Genomic DNA, 20,625 nt, shown 5'->3' with positions numbered 1-20,625 from the left:
GCTGTTGGGCCGAAATTAAATTCTATAGAAATGCATCTCGATTGGTCAAGCCTTTTTCTCGATCGGTCGAACCTTACATATTTCTAATTCCTGAACCTGCAACTTCCTTTTTCTTGTATTCTAATTTGCAACATTTTGAGTATTGTTTAATATATCCATAGACTTGGGAATTTATATATAGACAAGTTTATGTTCACGGTTTGCCAATTGTTCTAAATTTTTAGAACTTAACAATAACTAATCTCTCTTTCAAATTTTAAAAAAAAAAAAATATATATATATATATATATTATTTTTTAGGAAATATAATTATTTGAGTAAGATATTTCCTAAAATATATTTTAAATTTGATTTAGAATTCTTTAATTGCATTGTCTTCAGGGGTCTATTATTGTGTTGTGACCAAACAAATAAATAGTAATAAGTATTACATTACAACATATTGTATGAATACCTATTTTTATTTTATATAATTACTGTTACAGTCTACTAAACGTGTCCTAAAGATTGAATCCACGAGCGCTATAGATCGTAGAAAGGAAAGATAGGGAAAAGGGTTTGAGTGTACTATAGTAATAGTATTGGGAGATGTATGTGTAAATACAATGTGGGAGAATTTTGGGATTGAATATTAGACATTTAAAAATAAAAATTATATATTGGCTGACGTGAATGCTTTTATTATTTACAATTAAGTGAATTTTGGTGCATTGTAGATGTGGATGATCAGACTGGATATTATTATGAGACTTCTTTTAGATACTTTTGAAGTAATAAGTGTAAAACAAATAAACAACTGGCATTGGGCACTGTCACAGTGTCACTTGATCACAACATATGCTGGCTGATGGTTATTTTCACCATTTGTGAACCTCCTTAATTAGCCAATCTTCTTAGTTGGCTAATAAATAAAAGTAGTATCATATGTCTTCTTCTTTTCTTCTTCTTCTTCTTCTTTTTTTTTTTTTTTTTTGGATACAAAAAAAAATCCAAAAACACTTACTACACGACGGGAAATGAGGAATGGTTTGAAAAAGTCCGGCAGTGGGTTAGCTGATCAAAAAGCATTTTAGGGTCCGTTTGGTTCCTGTAAAATATTTTCCGAATGGTTCCTGTAAAATATTTTTCGAAAAATACCTATTTTTCGGAAATGCTATTTTCCGGAAAAGGAAAATATTTTCAAGTGTTTGATTATATTATGAAAACTGTTGTGGAAAATATTTTCATGTGTTTGGTTCTATTAGGAAAATGCTATTTTCCTACAATTTTTTCACATTTTCTCAGCATCCAAACAAATTTTATTACAAAAAATTTCATCATCACAGCCAATTCAACAACAAATTCCGGTAGCAAATTCCGGCAACAACAACAACAACAACAACGCAAATTCTGGCAACAACAACAACAACAACAACGCAAATTCTGGCAACAACAACACAACAACAACAATCAAACTTTAAAAAAACAAAACTGAGTCGTCGACGAGATCGAGGAAGAGAGAGCGATGGGTCACCGTTCGGGTTTGGGTCGACGATGAGATTTGGGTCGAAGGTCTGGGTCGTCGAAGGTCTGGGTCGAAGGCCATTGGTCGAAGGTCGAAGGCGATGGGTCGAACGTCTGGGTCTGGGTCGAACGCTTTGGGCTTTGGGTTTGTGGGTCGCCGGCTCTAGTTCGAAGATCGGTGGGTCGTGGGTCGACGACTCGTGGCGGTGGGTCGCCGGCTTTGGCTATAGGTTCGTGGGTCGCTCCGTTTCTTCCTTCCTCTCTCTTCATTTCTTCCTTCCTCTCTCTCTCTCTCTCTTTCCGAAAATACTTTGAAGTGAAAATAGGTACTGAAAATGATTTCTATTGTGTAAGGGAAAATTGGAAGTGATTTTAGAATTTTCCGGAACAGCCAAACACGCGGAAAATGTGGAAAACCATTTCTTGAAATGATTTACGCCCAATTCAAACGCAGCCTTAGTAGTGGTATTTACACAAAACGCCAAACAAAGGATGTATCATGTATGTATGCATTAATTTAGGAAAATAAGGCGTGGCAAAGTGGCAACTAAAGAAAATTGATATTTTGGTAACGACACGTGTTTTGTTTATTTTCTTTTTTTTGGTAAAGGCTAATATTGTAAAATCAGTATTAGGCAGCGTATTTTTCGTGGTTAAGGAATGAAAATCTTTTTTTTTTTTTTTTTTTTGTCTTGTTCCATGAATCTGATTTATAATATAATTGATTTAAAAAAAAAAGTTTTTTTTATCTTATTTCTAGTTACCCATTTTCCTGTTTGTTTTTTCTTAAAAATATGTTTTTCTAATGTCTGAGGGTGATGTAGGCAACGGGGTAACATATTCAAGTTTAAGTGGACAAATTGATAAATTTTGAACCGTGGATAGACAAAATGAAAATGACCCAAATATCAAATAGGGTTACCGTAATTATCAAAAAAAAGAAAAGAAAAAAAAAGACGCAAAACATGCGACTGAGACTGATTTGATTGTGTACCAAACTTTACTATACGATACCCTTACCCACCCACGCATGAACGCACGCTTTTGCCAACCCCCCCCCCCCCCCCCACCTTTTTTTTTTTAATTAATTCGAAAAGCGCTATCTATTTATTTATTTATCTGAGCGCTGCGAGAGTATGAGAAGAGTAAATATTCCGTATATTCCATTTTTTAGCGGAGCCGCATCATGTCATCATCACTAGACTAGACTAGACTAGGCAGACTTTGCCCACAGTTTAACACAACACGACAACACAAACGCCAATACAACTTTTAATTATTTAGAGTGAAAGAGAGAGACATCTGGTAGAAAGGAAAGCAATTAGGTGGGCGAGTGGAGGGAGGAGCTAAAGTAAGAAGAGGACAGTAAGCACGCACCGCACGAGCTGAGCTGAGCTGAGCAGGTAAGTAATAAACCTCCGTTTCTTTTCTTTCTAATTTGTAAAATTCTTATGCGATCTGATCTGATCTGATCTGTAATCAGAGAGAGAGAGAGAGAGAAATGGCGAACATAGACATAGAGGGAATATTGAAGGAGCTCCCAAACGATGGTCGTATCCCAAAGACCAAGATCGTCTGCACTTTAGGTCCCGCATCTCGCACTGTTCCCATGCTCGAAAAGCTTCTCAGGGCTGGCATGAACGTCGCTCGCTTCAACTTCTCCCATGGCACTCACGAGTACCATCAGGAGACTCTCAACAATCTCAGGATTGCTATGCACAACACTCAGATTCTCTCCGCCATCATGCTTGATACCAAGGTTCCCCTTCTTCTCCTCTTTTCACTATCTATTTCTTATTCCTTACATTGGGCTTTACTTACTCTTCATCACTATCACCATCAAACAACACAACATCCTTCAAATTCTTTTTTTTTTTTTTTTCCACTCTTAAACACCAATCCAATCGATTATATTATTACACTTCACTCACCACACATTTGTGCTGTTAACAAGATATTACATATGGGAATGAATGTTCAAACTAAGGAATTTTGAAAATTATTTCTCTTCTGCTCACTATATTCTCCAATTTCCTTTGGGTCAATTGCCAATTTCTTGGTGCTTTCAACAAATACATACCCCAATTAAATTATTCTATCAAAAGAAAAATATACAATTGTCCAATTCTGCTTATATAGTGCTTCACTTGTCTATGCCTTAAAGGGGCGTGATGTTTTGGTTAATTTCTTGGTGCCAATGGACATAATAAGTACATGCACCGGGTCTTCAACTCATTAAAACTACAGATAATGGAATGGAAGGTGATGTATTGGGTTCAAACCCAATGAGCAGAGGAAGAACTACGAAGAGACCAAGGTCTTGGATTCTAAAAATTCATACTCGGCCCCCAAAACTGAAAGTTGGCTTAAAATTTGAGCACTGGCAAGCTGACTAGCTCCACCTAGTGCTTTGTTTTTTTTTGGGTGTCTGTGTGTGTTCAAGATGAATTCTCAATGGAGCATCATTATTGATTAGATATTATATCTTATAAATGAAGAAAAGAAGCAGGAAAATTCCTTTCTTTTGCATGTTACATGTCAAAGGTTAAAAGAGTGGACGCTATTTTCTAAATATGTAAGCAAACTTACGTTAGTTATGCTTACCTTGTCTGACTCATTTTCCTGTTGATTCTAGAATTGAATGCACAATACTCATTTTCTGTGTTGAATTTTATTTGTGATATACCCAGGCATACAAGACATAATTTTGTTTTCAATAACTACTCATCTGATGATGCTACTTCTAAACATGGATTACTTCTCACACATTTACAAATTGAATGTGCTTGAAGTCCTGGTCACTAATTTGAATTATAAAATAACTGACCTTCCTGTATTTGCATTCCTCTTTGTTTATGCAGGGACCTGAGATTCGAACTGGTTTTCTCAAGGATTCAAAGCCTATTCAGCTTAAAGAAGGTCAGGAGATTACCATCACTACTGATTACAGCATCAAGGGGGATGAGAAGACGATATCCATGAGCTATAAAAAGCTGGCTGTGGACTTAAAGCCTGGAAATACCATCTTGTGTGCAGATGGCACCATTACCCTCAATGTATTGTCTTGTGATCCAGATGCTGGGACTGTGAGATGCCGCTGTGAGAACACTGCCATGCTGGGTGAGAGGAAAAATGTCAATCTTCCTGGTATTGTGGTGGATCTTCCTACACTGACAGAGAAAGATAAAGAAGATATTTTGGAATGGGGGGTTCCTAATAAAATTGATATGATTGCTCTTTCATTTGTGCGCAAGGGCTCAGATCTTGTTAATGTACGTAAGGTTCTTGGGCCACATGCGAAGAATATTCAACTCATGTCGAAGGTATATTGCTTCTTTTCAATATCAAGTTTTCCTGATATTCTGATTCTCAAAAAAAAANTTTTGAAGTAAAAAGGAAAAAGAAAAAAAAATTGTTATAGTGATTAATGATCCAATAGTGAATAGATAAAGAGTAGAAAGCAGAAATTGTGGGAGAAGTGATTGTTGAAAGTAGGAAAAGGGCATGACCCATGGGATTGGGAAGCAAGAAAAGATAATTTGGTTTTTGATATTTACCTACCATGGGATATTTATCGTACCAAGTATGGACATTGGACATGACATGATGATATCAAATGTAAAAGTAAAAACAAGTGAGAGTGAGGAGGGGGCCGCACATTACATTATTGATTACAGCACACAGAAGAAGACGCAAAAAAAAAAAAAACATGCGACTGAGACTAATTTGATATCAATGGAAAGTTTCGAGTTTCATTTCAAAAAATAAAAATAAAAATAATTACAGTAAACCCACCTGATGTTTGACCCATTTTACTTTGCCTACCTGTGGTTTAAAACTTATCACTTTGTCCACTTGAACTTCAATCCGTTATCCCCCTTCCCCCGTTATCCACCTCACCCTCAAACGTTAGAAAAACATATTTTTAAGAAAAAACAAACATAACAAAGATAAAAAAAAAATTAGGGTTTTTATTTCTTAAGAACTTCTATGAGAACAAATTTTCTCAATGCAAAATGAATTTTTAACCAAGCCCCATGTTAAACAAAAGATATATCGAAGCAAATAACAACAAAAACAGTAAGGACAAGGACAACATTGTCAAAACTAGCCTTCCCTGGTTTCTTCCCCAACCTGGTTTCTCAATCCCATAATCTTCACCATCACTCCCAGACCCAGAAGTTGAACTTGAATTCAAATTCAAATCCGCACCACTTTCCCCAAACCCCACTTCCTTCCAATTCTATCCAATAACCTACTTCCTCAACGGCGCAATTGGCCTCTCCTCCATGCTTAGCCCCAACACCACCAACCCGACCCCAATAAATGCAAAGTTTCAAAGCAAATCCAAAACCAAAACCGACTTTGAGTACGCCCAGTCGCTCTGCCTCTCCTCCAACTAATCTTTATATACTCCCAATCCACCATGCACAACACCTTTATTATTTATATAAACTAGATTGGAATTGTGTTTTTGTTTGTTTGTTTTGAAAGATAAATTTGTCTTAATGATCCATAATCCCAATATAGGACATGCCTCAATTTTAAGCATTCTACACTTTTCATAGAAACCCAGATAATATAACAAAAGAATTGAATATTCACAGAATATAACAAAACCCAGATCAAATAAGAAATGAGAGTCTAGACAGCAAAACCTAGAACAAAAAAATAAAAAAAAAAGTGACTGTTCATTTAGGATGAACTCAACGGGTCTTGATGGGCACAGGTAAGCATTGACCCGTAATCCTTCCACTGTCAGGGGCGGGAGGTAGTCGCTGCTTTGTGAAACCAGCCTCACGTAGTTCCCTCCACTATAGAAACCATGAGACTTGCTTTTGGGTTCTGAGGTTATTCTTTTATGGGATTTGCTCGTGGGCTATTGTGGTTTTGGTGAGTTCTTATTGTTAATATCTCACCAAAGATGGTGCTTGTGATAAAGACTAAGCTGAATCTGCTCTTGAACACTTCAATACTTTCTCCCTTTGGGAGCTCTGTGCATGTGTTGGTCATTAGCTTGTGGGTTTTGAGTATATAGGTGTTGTTTTGATAAAAAGGAGGTTGCTTTTTAGGCAAAGAAACAACTAAGAGTACAGATCCAAACTAATACATGTTTGAATAACCCATTTAACTGATCCAAACAACTAAGAGTACCTCCACTTTGTTCTCATAGAAGTTCTTAAGAAATAAAAACCCTAACTTTTTGATCTTTGTTATGTTTGTTTGGTCAAAATGGGTTAACTGATATTCTGATTCTCAAAAAAAAAAAAAAAAGAAGGGGTTTCCTGACTTTCATATGGTAAGATGTTGATGTTAAATGGTGCCATTTAACAAAAGAAATTCAAGTTATATATGGTTAATTTGCAAAATCTGCGTTTTTGGACTCTCCAAGGCCCATGCATGAGTTGCCACTAGGGTTTTAAAATGAATAAAGTTGTTCATGAAAAGCTCGAGTTCAATTCATTACTATACTCCTTGAGCTCGTTCTTTAATTAAATGAACCAAGCTTAAGCTCAAGTTTGAAGCTTGATGAGGTAACAAAACATGTTTGAAAAAAGTCAAGTATGGCTCTATATGTTTGTGAATATTAAAGATAATTCGTTCCTTAATTAATCTGAGCAACTTTAAAGAAAAAATTGTCAAAGAAAATGCATTTTTCCATGTTGCTGTGCCATTCTCTCTCTCTTTCCCCCCTAAATGTTGATCAAGCAATGATTGTTTGGTTGTTGTCGAGTGTTGGTCAAATGATGATTGTTTAATTGCTGTGGTTTTCTCAGGTTGAGAATCAGGAGGGAGTAATCAATTTTGATGAGATCTTGCGTGAGACTGACTCATTCATGGTTGCCCGTGGTGATCTTGGAATGGAGATTCCAGTTGAGAAAATCTTTCTGGCACAGAAAATGATGATATATAAGTGTAATCTTGTGGGCAAGCCTGTGGTCACTGCTACTCAGATGCTTGAATCCATGATCAAGTCTCCCCGGCCAACCCGTGCTGAAGCCACTGACGTAGCAAATGCTGTCCTTGATGGCACTGACTGTGTGATGCTTAGTGGTGAGAGCGCAGCTGGGGCCTATCCAGAAATTGCTGTGAAGATAATGGCTCGAATTTGTATAGAGGCAGAATCATCCCTTGATTATGGGGCTATCTTTAAGGAGATGATTAGGTCAACCCCACTTCCAATGAGCCCATTGGAGAGCCTTGCATCATCTGCTGTCCGGACTGCTAACAAGGCCAAAGCAAAACTGATTGTTGTGTTGACACGTGGAGGAACCACGGCCAAGTTGGTTGCCAAGTACAGGCCAGCTGTTCCAATCCTGTCAGTAGTTGTTCCAGTTTTGACGACAGACTCGTTTGATTGGACTTGCAGTGATGAGACACCAGCAAGGCATAGCCTAATATACCGGGGTTTGATTCCTCTGCTGGCTGAGGGATCTGCTAAGGCCACTGATGCAGAATCGACTGAGGTGATTTTGGAAGCTGCTCTGAAGTCAGCAACACAGAAGGGCCTCTGCAAGCCTGGTGATGCAGTAGTGGCACTTCATCGTATTGGAGCTGCCTCAGTTATTAAGATCTGTGTTGTGAAGTGATAATTGATAGGGTATGCAGGAGACAATGCTTGGCATCTAAAGGTGGTTATGTTTGAATTTTATCTATTTTATGTTTATGCTATTTAATCTTCACAGCACTAAAAATATTCAGCTATTTTTCATCTTTTTGGAGCTATGCTGGATTTCTTGTTTTTCCAGTTAGCTAATGTTATGATATTACAATGCCCTGGTAGAAATAAGGGGCAGGACATCCCTTTTAATATTTCTGGTTGTGGTAGTTCCCATTAGATATTTGCACCACGTTACTTTTGTAATCCCTTGAGTTTTGTCGCCATGTTTTTGTCTTTGGTTTCGATTTTTGTTGTTTGTCTGCGTTGATATGGTGTCCCATCCTATGCATTAATTTGTGACTAGATCTATGTTTTTAAAATTTGAATAGAAGTTATCTTTTGAAAAGATATGATAAATATGATTGATTTGAACCAAGTCATCAATTAGTTTTTGGCGAGGAATATGATTGAGATTGAGTTGTTTCAAGATTCCAGACTCCCTATGTGAAGAATTAACTATTATGGTGAGAAATTTCTGGTGGGGTCAAAAGGGTGAGAAAAAGAAGATGGTGTGGATTAGTTGGGAGAAGTTGTGCATTCCTAAAAGTCAAGGTGGTATGGGTTTTAAGCTTCTTAAGGAGTTCAATCTAGCCTTGCTACCTAAACACTGGTGGAAACTTTAGACGAAACCAAATTCTTTAGTCTATCGTGTTCTCAAATTTCTTTAGCTTATCGTGTTCCCAAAGCTAAATATTTTTCAGAGTGTGATTTTGTGGATGCTTCTTTGGGGAGAAGACCTTATTTGTGGCGGAGTATTATGTCAGCTCATGTTGTTAGGAGGGGTTTGAGATGGAGGATGGGAAATGGTCAAAAGATAAGGATTTGGGCTGATAAATGGCTTCCCACCCCCATCGACTTTTAAAGTCACTTCTCCCATGAACCTGCTGGAGGAACATGCCTGGGTATGTGAGTTGATTAATTGTGATCGTGGGGAGTGGAAGGCAGAGGTAGTTAAGTCTCTGTTTATTCCGCATGAGGCTGAAACTATTTTGGGTATTCCTATTAGTTCAGCTCTTTTGGAGGATTCTGTGATTTGGAATGCTACACCAAATGGCAAGTTCTCGGCGAGGATTACATATGAATTGGCTATGAACTTGTGTGAGCAATCTGAAAGAGGCTGTATCTCTAATGATGAGGTGATTAAAAAATTATGGGGGAAGATTTGGAGCTTACAAGTTCCTAATAAGGTTAAGCATTTTGCTTGGAGGGCCTGTAAATATATCCTCCCTTGTCCTTTTAATCTTAAGAAGAGAGGAGTTTTGGTGGATGATAGGTGTGAGCAACGTGGGGAGGAGGGGAAGTCTTCGGGTCATTTCTTTTGGAGATGTAGTTTTGCTGCTGAAGTGTGGGAGTTATCTTCTATTTTTAAGCTTGGCATAGTGTTTAGTTCTAGACCTTTATTGACTTGCTTTGTTCCTCTGGGATAGCCAACAATGCAATGATGACTCTCTCTCTTTGCTATTTCTATTGCTTGGGCAATGTGGACAAGAAGGAATGTGAGAAGAAATGGCAAAAAAAATTTGATCGAGTCATATGCTAGTGCAGTGGGTTGGGCAGTATATTGCTGAATTTCGATTTGCAAATGAGAAGTTTTCTCTTGTTAATGAGACTTTGTTCTCTTTGCATGGGTTCCACCTACTGCTCCTTTGTTCAAAGTTAACGTGGATGCAGCTATTTTCTCTTCTCAAGGGACACGTGGTGTGGGTGTTGTGATAAGGGATGAGATTGGCTTGGTGGTTGGTGCTCTTACTCTTAGTAAGACAACGGACAATAAAAGCACGTGGTTGGACCAAAATGTGTATAGTGTATGGTAAAGAAATGCCAAAGAACAATAAAGGTTAAATAAATCAACATCCCGACTCCTTCTCAAAAAAAGAAAAAAAAAAAAAGAAAAAAGAAAAAAATCAACATCCCAACTAAATAAATCAAATAAATAATGGGGATTGAGCATATCAACGAAACCTTACCGTCCATGGATATCAAAATGAAACAATTTTTTTTTTTTTTGAGGAATAAATGAAACAAATTATTTTACTTAATTATTTAATCAAGGAAATAAATAAGTAGATAATATCACGGTTCATCAAATATATCAAGATTAAAATTTGAAAAAGATACTCTAAATAATTTCTTGGAACTAAAAAAAGAATGAATCATCAACAGCAAACATAGAAAGCAAATATCAAAAGATGGACATAAAAGGGAAAGAAAATTAATTATCCTATTGATATTATTATAATTAGAGTAAGTCTAGTGCTACAACAATTTTCACTACTTTGCCACAACTTTCCTATATGACGAGTTGTAAGTGGTGAAAATAAAATGATAGGTCCATAACTCCACCACTCATGGGTGGCCATATGACAAAGTTGTGATAAAGTTGCGGAATTAATTGTGATACTAGACTTATTCTTATAATTAACATAATCACTAAAGTATAACATTATACTCTAGGTTTTGTGTAACATATTATTTATACGGGTATGATGTATTATTCTTTCTATTGGTTAATAATGCTTACTAATATGGAGGGTGAGGGTGATGGTGGGAAGATGTATCAAATTAGGCAACATCGATTCAATTTGCATATGAATGTTATTAATGAAATTAAAATAGAAGTTGTGTAATAGTAATTTAAAATTGTCCGGGGTAAGAATATTATAAATATGGAATAATTAGATATATTACAATAATGAATATATATTAAATTAGTGAACATAGTGTTAATTTGAAATGGAAGGTTTTTTTTTTTTTTTTTTTTTTTTTTTTTTTTTTTTTTTTTTTGAGAATCAAATGGAAGGTTATTCTAAGAAAAAAGAAAAAAAAAAGGAAGATGATAGTAGTCTACAATTGAAGTTCAAATCTTGTCTTACTTTCTTAGTACCATATTATGCTCTACCAATCAAAATTGACCATGAATAAATTAAAGCAATTAATGGAGAGCCATGGACACATAACAATTTATACAATAATTAATTAGAAAAAGTTCATATATATAACACATATATTTATGTGCTGACCTTTCTCCCCTCTAATACCGTCTTATTAAAGTTTGTATATAAGTACGTGTACAAACATACTGTCTACCGCTTCATTTATGTTCTTTTGGATTTTTTTTTTTTGAAATAAATAAAAATAATTCATATTTTAAATTATGAACACTACTTTTAAAATAAAAAGTAGTTATAAAAAGAAATTGCAAATGTTTGTTAAATTGTAACACCTGCCAAGAATGAGAGCATGATATTGGTAGACTTGTCACAAGAAAAAGGAAGACAAACATTTTATTGTGACTGTTCATTTCAGTCCAACACGCCGACGGTGGGCCTTCTCATTTTTTGGTCCTTAAAATTCAATAATTGTAATTGAGGAGAGAAGCTTTCAACTTTAGACTTCTCTTTTAGAAACATCTGGACAAGTGACAAATTAGGAAGAGGAAAGTTATAATTGGTAAATGGCTCGCACTCGCACTGGCACCAGATGGGTAGAAAGTATTTATCTTTTTTTTTGGAGGTTGAAAGTAATTGATTGAAATTCACAAAATTGTCCTCATGTACTAGAAAAAAGGATTAGGACAAAAAAATTGTATATTGATATTCAACAAATTAAATTTCTAACTTTAGAGTTAGAGATAATGAAAGGGAAAAATTTGGAATCACGGGAAATAAGACAGCTCTCTTGCCTCTGGACTGGACTTCTCCTCGATCAGTACTTTTTACTGAATATATAAAATAGAAGAGAAAGTACATATATGTTATTTCTGGAGAATCCACGTGGTGTTTCATGGTCCAATTACAGCATATACTGTCTCATAAATAGAGACAAATTGAGTAAATAGACATTGTCCTGTTCCTCGTTTAAAAATAAGAAAATAGAAAAACGTTGTCCTAATTTATTAAACAAGTATTTTATATATCTATATATTATATATATATATATATATAGCATAGGATCACCATCACTGGTTAAAGAGACTTGTTGAGAGATAGTGGGTGTGGGTGAAAGGGTACATCTACGACTACGAAGATGGAGAGATCTATGGGTGTTTGTGTAGTTGTAGCGGTGTTGATGATGGTGATCAGTAGTAGTACTACTGTTTCTGCTGAGGGTAAGAATAGCAAATTCCAGTACTACAGCCAGAGACACAAGAGAAATCTGCTTGCCAATGGGCTTGGCTTGACTCCTCAAATGGGGTAATACTATACTCCTCAAACTACTCCTACTACTTCTACTACTACTACCACCACCACCTTGCACTTGCTTAGTCTCTCATTCTTCTTCTTTTAATTTAAGTACTCTTTCTTATCTATTTATTTATTTTAAAGTTTTTAGTTTAACTGCAACTACTATAGTTTTGTTGGTTGGTGACTGTGAGTGATGAACGAGAACGACCAGTTTGTCCTTGTCACATGACAATCAACTGTTTGTATCAGATAATCAAAGAAAGATCTTGCATTGTTTGTTCGATGTTGTGTTTGTGTGTATATACAAACCCATTAGATCAGGTTCGGCTGGGTCCTCCTCAGTCCTCATCTGGATTGCAGTACTGATTAGCATTAAAGTAGCTTCTCTGTGGTAGGCACAGGCACCGCACTAGCACCCTCGTAATTCCAATGTGAATTTTTATTTTAATCCTATTATTATTATTTATTTATTTATTTATTGTCCTAATACTGTAGTTTGCTAAGGACAAATTTTGGTCTTGCTTTATTATTCTCTTAAAATCACATTTCATCTCTTTTTGCTGTAATCTCTCGTCTGTATATCATAATATATTTCTTTTTATTTTTCCCTTACTAATCAAGAAGATCAGGTTTCTCAAAAAAAAAAAAAAAAGAAGATCATTATAATGATCCTCATCTATATATTCTGGATTAATACGTGATCATTCTTCAAATATTTCTAAATTAAAGATGGAAGTTACACACATCTGAATGGGAAATAATATCTTCTTGTTGGTTGTTCAAGAAAATATAACAATGTCAATGAGAGAAATTACGCATTTTGTATCCTTAAAAAACTTTTTTTTTTCTTTGATGGGAACTTTGTTTCCTTTTAATACTCCTAGATTCAACTTTTCATTAACTCCTAATAATAAGATAAATTGGTATAAAACTATAATAACATAGATTTTTGTAAGATTTTCGAATATACAATTTTATCAGATCTTATCTAATTAGTGACCGTTGAAAGAGTGCTTTGTACGTAATTAATTCCAAGTTTGTCTCTACTTTTTTTTTTTTATAATTTTTTTGAGAAATAATTACAACTGCTAACCCTGTAGTTCAAACCTTTTCCCCCTTAGACCCCCTAGACTCCAAGCACTTTGTATATAGGAGGTGCCAATTTAGCTAGAAGGCCGTTGGTGTCTCTACTTATCTTTTTATAATCATATCCTCTTCACTTTTTTTAGTATATATTTATTGTTATTTTTGGATGAAAGCTCTTCACATTTATTACTAGAACTACTTTTCCTATTGCTTAATAACACCATGAACTAAAAAAAAAATCATAATAATATGGATGGGGAATTGTGGGATTGAGTTGTTTTCTACTTATGTAGGTGGAATAGTTGGAATCACTTCCAATGCAATATCGATGAGAAAGTCATCAAAGAAACTGGTAGGTTTACTACTCAAATGCAATATTCTCCTTCAAACGTTAACCAGTGCTGTCTTTTTCTCTTTATTTTAAATATCCTTAAATGAGGAACTTATATATATCAAAAAGTGCTGTCAAAGTTCACATAGCAAAATGGTAAACTGCATCTATTGAGGTGGGAGAGATCGACTTACAATAGTCCTTGTTTTCTTGGTTTAACAGCTGATGCTCTGGTCTCCACTGGTCTTGCCAAGCTTGGATATATCTACGTTAATATAGGTATGTGGCAATCGATTTATGTAGTTTCTCTTTTATCATAAATCTTCTTTTCTTTTAGCTAAGTGGGTACATGAAACTGAGCCACAACTTCTATTTCTTACTTTCCCAGATGATTGCTGGGCTGAAATACATCGTGATGACAATGTATGGTTTCTTTTATAATTTTTGATAAGTTGGCTTCTCTTACAATTTTAGTGTTTTTGAAGTTTCTGAGAAGAATACAAACATTTGAACTTTGTAGTTGTACTAAACGTTTGTTTCTTACTTTTCAGGGTAATCTATTGCCTAGGAGTTCAACATTTCCATCTGGCATTAAAGGTGTTGCAGATTACGTTCACAGCAAGGGCCTTAAGTTAGGAATCTACTCAGATTCAGGGTAACATGACTGTACTACACCCTAACACAACTTTATGCTATATGATAATTGTTCAATATCAATATTCCCTTGTTACTGAAACAACTAGGAAAACAAATTCTTTCACCTCCACTTTGCAGTTATTATACTTGTAGCAGAACTATGCCTGGTTCACTTGGTCACGAGGAGCAAGATGCCAAAACTTTTGCTTCATGGGTAGGAAATTTAGTTTTTATTTTCTTTATGGGTTTTCTTTGTCCATTTTTGCTATTGACACTTGCAATACCAAATCATGCAATAATGAAATTTGTATGCAGGGTGTTGATTATTTGAAGTATGATAACTGTTACAATGATGGAACAAAGCCAACTGTTAGGTAATATAGTCATCTTGATATTAACCTCACAAGGAAATGGGGAACGTAGATTTTTTTTTTTTTTCCGCACATGTATGTTCGAACTTTGAGTTATGAGAGTAATAAATGATCCGTTTATTTCTTCTTCTGTTAGATACCCTGTAATGACTAGGGCACTAATGAAAGCAGGCCGTCCAATCTTTTTCTCCCTTTGTGAATGGTAATCCTATATCTCTAACTTTTAAATCAATGTTGTGAAAGTCACTCCATTAATGATTTGTTTTTCTTTCGCTTAATAGGGGGGACTTGCACCCTGCTCTATGGGGTTCTAAGGTTGGAAATAGCTGGAGAACTACTAATGACATTGCTGATAATTGGACAAGGTAGATAAATTTCATGTTTCTGTTAAGTTAATAATTGATTATACAAATCCTGAGCCCAAAATCATTTCTTTTTGTTTGTTCTTCCACAGTATGATCTCTAGAATAGATGCAAATGATGTATATGCTGATTATGCTAGGCCTGGTGGTTGGAATGGTTAGTATTCTCCTACAATAGTTAAGTCACACTAACATAATTTTTTTAAGAAACTCTTTAGTCCAATTTTTTCTAAGAAATTTATAGGCATCTTATCTGCTTGACTTTGTGCAGATCCTGACATGCTTGAGGTGGGAAATGGAGGGATGACAAATGATGAATATATAGCGCACTTTAGTTTATGGGCTATTTCCAAGGTATTTCAGGCAGTACTATGTGGAATTTGATGCTCTGATTTGTATGAATGCATATTATTGGGGTTTTGGCTTCTGTTTGCTTAAACATAAAATGGTATTGTAGGCTCCCCTTATCCTTGGTTGTGATTTGAGGAACATGACAAAAGAGACATTTGATATCATTTCCAATAAAGAGGTTATTGCAGTTAATCAAGGTAAGTGCATCAATTTTGTAACTGATGGTGTATTTTTCCTCCCATCTTGTGAACTACTCTGTAGCAATGGTTATGAAAATTGACTTGATCATCATCTATAACAGATCGACTTGGTGTACAAGGTAAAAAGGTTAGGATGGAAGGTGATATTGAGGTAAAGTTTGCCTAAATTATCTTATGATGCGTAGTGTGTACTTTTGTCTCACTTCATAGGAGCAAAACATAACTTTTATGTTAAATTGCAACAGAATTGGGCGGGGCCTCTTTCAGGTTATAGGTTTGCTCTAGTTCTGCTCAACCTAGGCCCTGTGCGTCGTTCAATTACAAGCCTTTGGGAAGACATTGGAATCCCTGAAAACAGTGTTGTTGTAGCAAGAGATGTTTGGGAGGTATTTTTGATTAAGCTTTCTTTTCTCATGCCTTTTTAAGGTCATGGGCATTTCAGTTCCACGTTTGTATTTATGAGATACCTTGTAATATATGTGTCTCTTGCAGCACAAGACACTGAAGACACGATTCGTTGGAAACTTGACAGCCACCGTTCCATCTCACGGATGCAAAATGTTTGTGTTGAAGCCAATTGCTTGAGGTCACGCTTGGCATTGCTCTCTTCTATATGTTCTTCCTGTTAATTCCAAGCTACCTGATGCTGTAGCGTGAGAGAGTATTGAGATTTTACAAGTGTCTCTTTTCTACGGGTTCATGTAATGAAAATTTTATTGGAATAAAGAAGGAAAAATGGGAGGAAGCAAAAGTTTCGTCCTGTGTTAAAAAAATGAGCAATGAGTAGTAGTGTAGTAACCTTTATCCCCCCACAAGCCTGTTCCTTGTTCTGTTCGGCATTATCTACTATTCGTAATAGAAGGGAAAAAAAAAAATTATGTTAAGACAAATTATTATTTGGTTAAGTAAATAAATTATTAACCAAATTAAAAAAAGAAAAAGGATTCACCTGCAATGCAATATTAGTGTTATAGATATAATACAGGTTTACAAACTACATTGCCTTGTTTGAGTTGAGTGGTGCAGTTGGAGAAGGTGATATTGTTAATGCTGATGCATAGATAAATTTCCAAAGAATATAAAACAAAGAAGATAAGGATGCTAGATTATACAAAAGAATAAACGGTTAAAAAGAAGAAGAAGAAAACTTGGAACAAATTGAAGTTAAAAAAAACCATGGAGGCCGGGTTGTCACAAGTTTATTTTTTTAAATTTTTTTTAAAGTATATTACATACTAAAAATGTGCAAAAACTGAGTTGGGCTTGGCAAGAGTGCCCATTACTTAAAAAAATAAAAAAAAATAAAAAAACCCAAAAAAGGAGCGTGTAAATGTAATTGAAAAGCGATGATATGATATATATATATATATATATATATTGAGAGAGAGGGAGAAGCAGAGTTGTGGAAAATTGAAAGTGATGTTGTGCTCAATTTATTATCATCCATGCCCAGAACTATCAGTCTGTCCTCCCCCTCCCTCCGTGTATATAAATAAGAAGAAGCAAATACCTTTGTTTCCGATATCTTCTTCTTGGGTTTCCAATAATGAGTCTGGTGCCACCGCAAGTACAAGTAAAAACAGCAGTAGTAGTAGTAGAGACATTGAAGTGACGACAGGAAGCAGCGCTCGAGGGCGCAGATTGCTGAAGATTCGAGAAGAGAAGAGGAAGCGCCAACTTGATAACCTTCACAACTATCCTGCCTGGGCCAAAGTTCTTGAAGATGCTTGCAAACATGACCATGAGCTCCGTGCCATTCTCGCTGATTCCATCGGCAACCCGGACCTCATGCGCAAACGGGTCCAGATCTCTCTCTTTCTCCAATTCCTTCGTGTGTGTGTGTGTAGAGACTATCTAATTCGTGTGGTGTACATGTTACAGGTTGAAGAGAGAGTTCGGAAGAAAGGTCGAGACTTTCACAAATCAAAAACGGGTTCCATCCTTGCCTTCAAAGTCAGCTTTAGAGAGTAATCTGCTTAAATTGAACTCTACTTGTTTTCTCCACGCTCCTTTCCTTTGTCTTTGTATCTATCTCTTTACTATGTTTATCAAAACCTGGATACTGTTATGTTGAAGTAAGTTATTAAATTTAGAATTCCTATGTTTATCAAAAAAATTTACAACTCCTATATTTTGTTGTGTACAAAACATCCCTTCACTTCTGTTCAACTTACACAAGCAAGGACTTATCCATCAATTGGCAAGTTGTTGGGACTGTTGGAAAACATGATTATAAATTGAAAGATGCCCTCCTTCATTGGTTGGTTCTGTCAGTTTGTTGGCTTTTTTCCCCCATCTCTCTCTCAATTGAGCTTTGTTTCTTCTTTGAAAGATGCCTCACACATTGTGTTCCATTTCTTTTCTATAAATTTTAATTCTTGTCAAATTATAAATTTCTAGAAAAATCGGAAGCTTTCAAGTATTAAAGGGAAGTAAATAATTGGAAATGTCCAGTTGGGACACATCTGTAGATCCCTATAAATTGTTTACATTTCCACCACCTAGACATTAGGCGATAGTTTATCTTCTTTGCATGTATGCTTCATATCTGCAATTTTTCAGTACAGGAGGCAGGTGTAGGCATTTCTTTCTTGCGTATGTTAACTAGTAAGTAATGATCCAATCAGTACCAGGCTTGATGTTGTAGATGACTATATGATCTTATCTTGCTGAATGCTTCAATACCCATGTTAATATTGTTTCACATTTTCATTGTTTTTTTTTTTGTTTGTCAACAATACTATCTTGAAAATGACTTAAATTTATCTGTTCTTCCTGAGCATATTCTACTTTCTTTTAAGAGTTATCATGACCAGGGAACCATTGCTTAGACAATCAAGACCTGTGTTGTTACAGGAATATCATTCAGTGAACTGATAAGCATATATGATATTTTATACTTCATTACTTTCCCTGGATCATTGTTGGGTGTAGAAAACAAATGATGTTTGTGTGGTACCTTATATAATTTGTTTTTCTCCATTAGTACTTTCTTTGTTTCTAACATGCTTTTTGTTTATTGACAGCTTCAATCCTCTTGATTCTTACATTTGGTTTGAATTGTATGGAGCACCATCTGATCGGGATGTTGACCTTATTGGTGGTGTAAGTATATCATGTGATAACATCTCACTGAGTTCCTTCCATTGCCACTAGTTTTTATACAAATTATGTCAAAAATTTAGATGATAAAAAGATGACATCATCTGTTTGTTTCTTCATCTTCATAGCAACACTTTTACAAAGTTTACAATTAATTTATTAAGGAATTTATGCAGGTAATTCAGTCATGGTATGTTATGGGGCGCTTGGGAGCTTTTAATTCTGCTAATCTACAGGTTCAACCATTGTTCTTTGCATGTCATTTCCTTTTACTTTAACTTACTATTTTCTCACCATGTAATTTTTATCTTTAGTGTGCTTGTGTAGTCTGATAATCAGATGTTGCCAAGTCTTTATTCTTAATGATGTTTTTATTTCTATAATATATATATATATATATATATTTGTTTCATATGCATATAGGTGCTTGTAATGATAAGTTTTATCCTCTCATTCAAAATAAATGCTCTCCTAGTTTGCATCCTTTTTGATATCAAGCAAATTTTATTGAAACACAAGCTGGAAACCAGCAACAAATACAGAATCCACTCAAGTCAAAAGGCTTAAAAATACAACCTCAAGCCCCAAGCAGAGGCTAACAACAGATAGCAACGTCGAAACATTAGTACAATACGCCTAATAACTAGTTCACATCCTTGACACTGCTCTGTAATTCTACGGCCTAGATAATAATAGGTTTTAGTATCAGTGAAACTTTTATGAAGATTTTAATTGAGTAATTTATGCTATTACTTAGCCTAATGTAAGAAAGTTTTGCCCTTGTGTTATCCTTTCCTTTTAAATGATAGTATTGCAACTTTTGTGCCTCATTAGCTCATCATTATCTAAATATCTTAGTTTTAGCCATTGCTTTGTTAAGAAAGGTTGAAACATGTAGTGTCAAATTGATGACAGCTGGCTAATTCATCGATGGAGTACAATCCCCTTTATGATGCAAATAAGGGCTTCAATGTGATGCCATCTTCATTTCATGATATCAGTGATGTTGAGTTTCAAGATAACTGGGGTCGTTTTTGGTATGAGTTCCAGAACTTCATTATATTTCTTTTCAGTATCATATAGCATATTTGTTTTGGTACTTGTCCGTGAAAGTGATCTAATCAGATATGTGTATAACAGGGTAGACCTTGGAACTTCTGATTATTTTGCTATTGATGTACTCCTCAACTGCTTGACAGTCTTAAGTTCAGAGTAAGTCACAACGACCAAAAGGAAACATTAGAAAAGAATATGATCTATTTTTGGATTGGATGGGTGTTTCTTCTTTGACTATACTTGTACCATCCACATTCACTTGTTCAACTGCTGACTAGGTTTTTTTTTCTTCATGCAGTTATTCAGGCATTCAACAGATAGTTTTTGGCGGTCGATGCATGGGTGACTGGGAAGAGGGGATGACAAACCCTGATTTTGGATACAAGTACTTCAAGATTTAAAATTAATTTGGAATACTATATCTCATGTATAATATTGCATGACATTGTATGCTTCATGTATTTTGACATTGTATGTACAGTGCATTTATTTTGAAAATTATTTGCAAGTTCTGATGCTATTTGAGTCGAGTGATTTATGTGTCAAGCAGTATTTGTGATTAGCAGTTTCAAGCAGCATACTATACCTCCGGTTAAGTGGCCCCCTAGAATTATCTTCTCTTGGTTAAATCCTTTGGGTTTAACTACCCTAATTAGGTCTCAGCTTGCATAGGGATTCAGTTTTTTTTTAAGATATCTAACATGTGAATGATTATATATATATATATATATATATTATATATATATATATCTGAATTTTTAAGATATCTAACATGTGAATGA

The 20,625-nt window shown here is 35.2% G+C and overlaps 3 protein-coding genes across 3 annotated transcripts; all 3 read left to right on the top strand.

Annotated features, from left to right (window-relative positions):
- Positions 1-2,740: 2,740 nt before the first annotated feature.
- Positions 2,741-8,368, top strand: LOC111998943 (pyruvate kinase, cytosolic isozyme). Its single transcript, XM_024031065.2, has 4 exons — positions 2,741-2,906; positions 2,987-3,262; positions 4,365-4,826; positions 7,281-8,368. Exons 2-4 carry the CDS (start codon positions 3,005-3,007, stop codon positions 8,091-8,093), a joined length of 1,533 nt encoding a protein of 510 aa, XP_023886833.1. The 5' UTR covers positions 2,741-2,906; positions 2,987-3,004; the 3' UTR covers positions 8,094-8,368.
- A 3,703-nt stretch (positions 8,369-12,071) lies between these two features.
- Positions 12,072-16,534, top strand: LOC111998944 (alpha-galactosidase 1). Its single transcript, XM_024031066.2, has 15 exons — positions 12,072-12,357; positions 13,728-13,786; positions 13,988-14,044; positions 14,154-14,188; positions 14,317-14,420; positions 14,540-14,615; positions 14,717-14,775; positions 14,909-14,974; positions 15,054-15,137; positions 15,227-15,291; positions 15,406-15,488; positions 15,592-15,682; positions 15,787-15,836; positions 15,931-16,071; positions 16,178-16,534. Exons 1-15 carry the CDS (start codon positions 12,191-12,193, stop codon positions 16,268-16,270), a joined length of 1,230 nt encoding a protein of 409 aa, XP_023886834.1. The 5' UTR covers positions 12,072-12,190; the 3' UTR covers positions 16,271-16,534.
- A 517-nt stretch (positions 16,535-17,051) lies between these two features.
- Positions 17,052-20,363, top strand: LOC111998953 (uncharacterized). Its single transcript, XM_024031073.2, has 7 exons — positions 17,052-17,485; positions 17,567-17,652; positions 18,712-18,790; positions 18,964-19,023; positions 19,703-19,824; positions 19,928-19,999; positions 20,142-20,363. The coding sequence occupies exons 1-7, from the start codon at positions 17,105-17,107 to the stop codon at positions 20,242-20,244; spliced, it is 903 nt and encodes a 300-aa protein (XP_023886841.1). The 5' UTR covers positions 17,052-17,104; the 3' UTR covers positions 20,245-20,363.
- The last annotated feature ends 262 nt before the right edge of the window (positions 20,364-20,625 follow it).

This window comes from Quercus suber, unplaced genomic scaffold (genome assembly GCF_002906115.3).
Source record: "Quercus suber isolate HL8 unplaced genomic scaffold, Cork oak 2.0 scaffold_5, whole genome shotgun sequence".
NCBI classification, from domain to species: Eukaryota; Viridiplantae; Streptophyta; class Magnoliopsida; order Fagales; family Fagaceae; genus Quercus; species Quercus suber.
The sequence above is the reverse complement of the archived record's forward strand: the minus strand, read 5'-3'. Positions and strand labels throughout refer to the sequence as shown.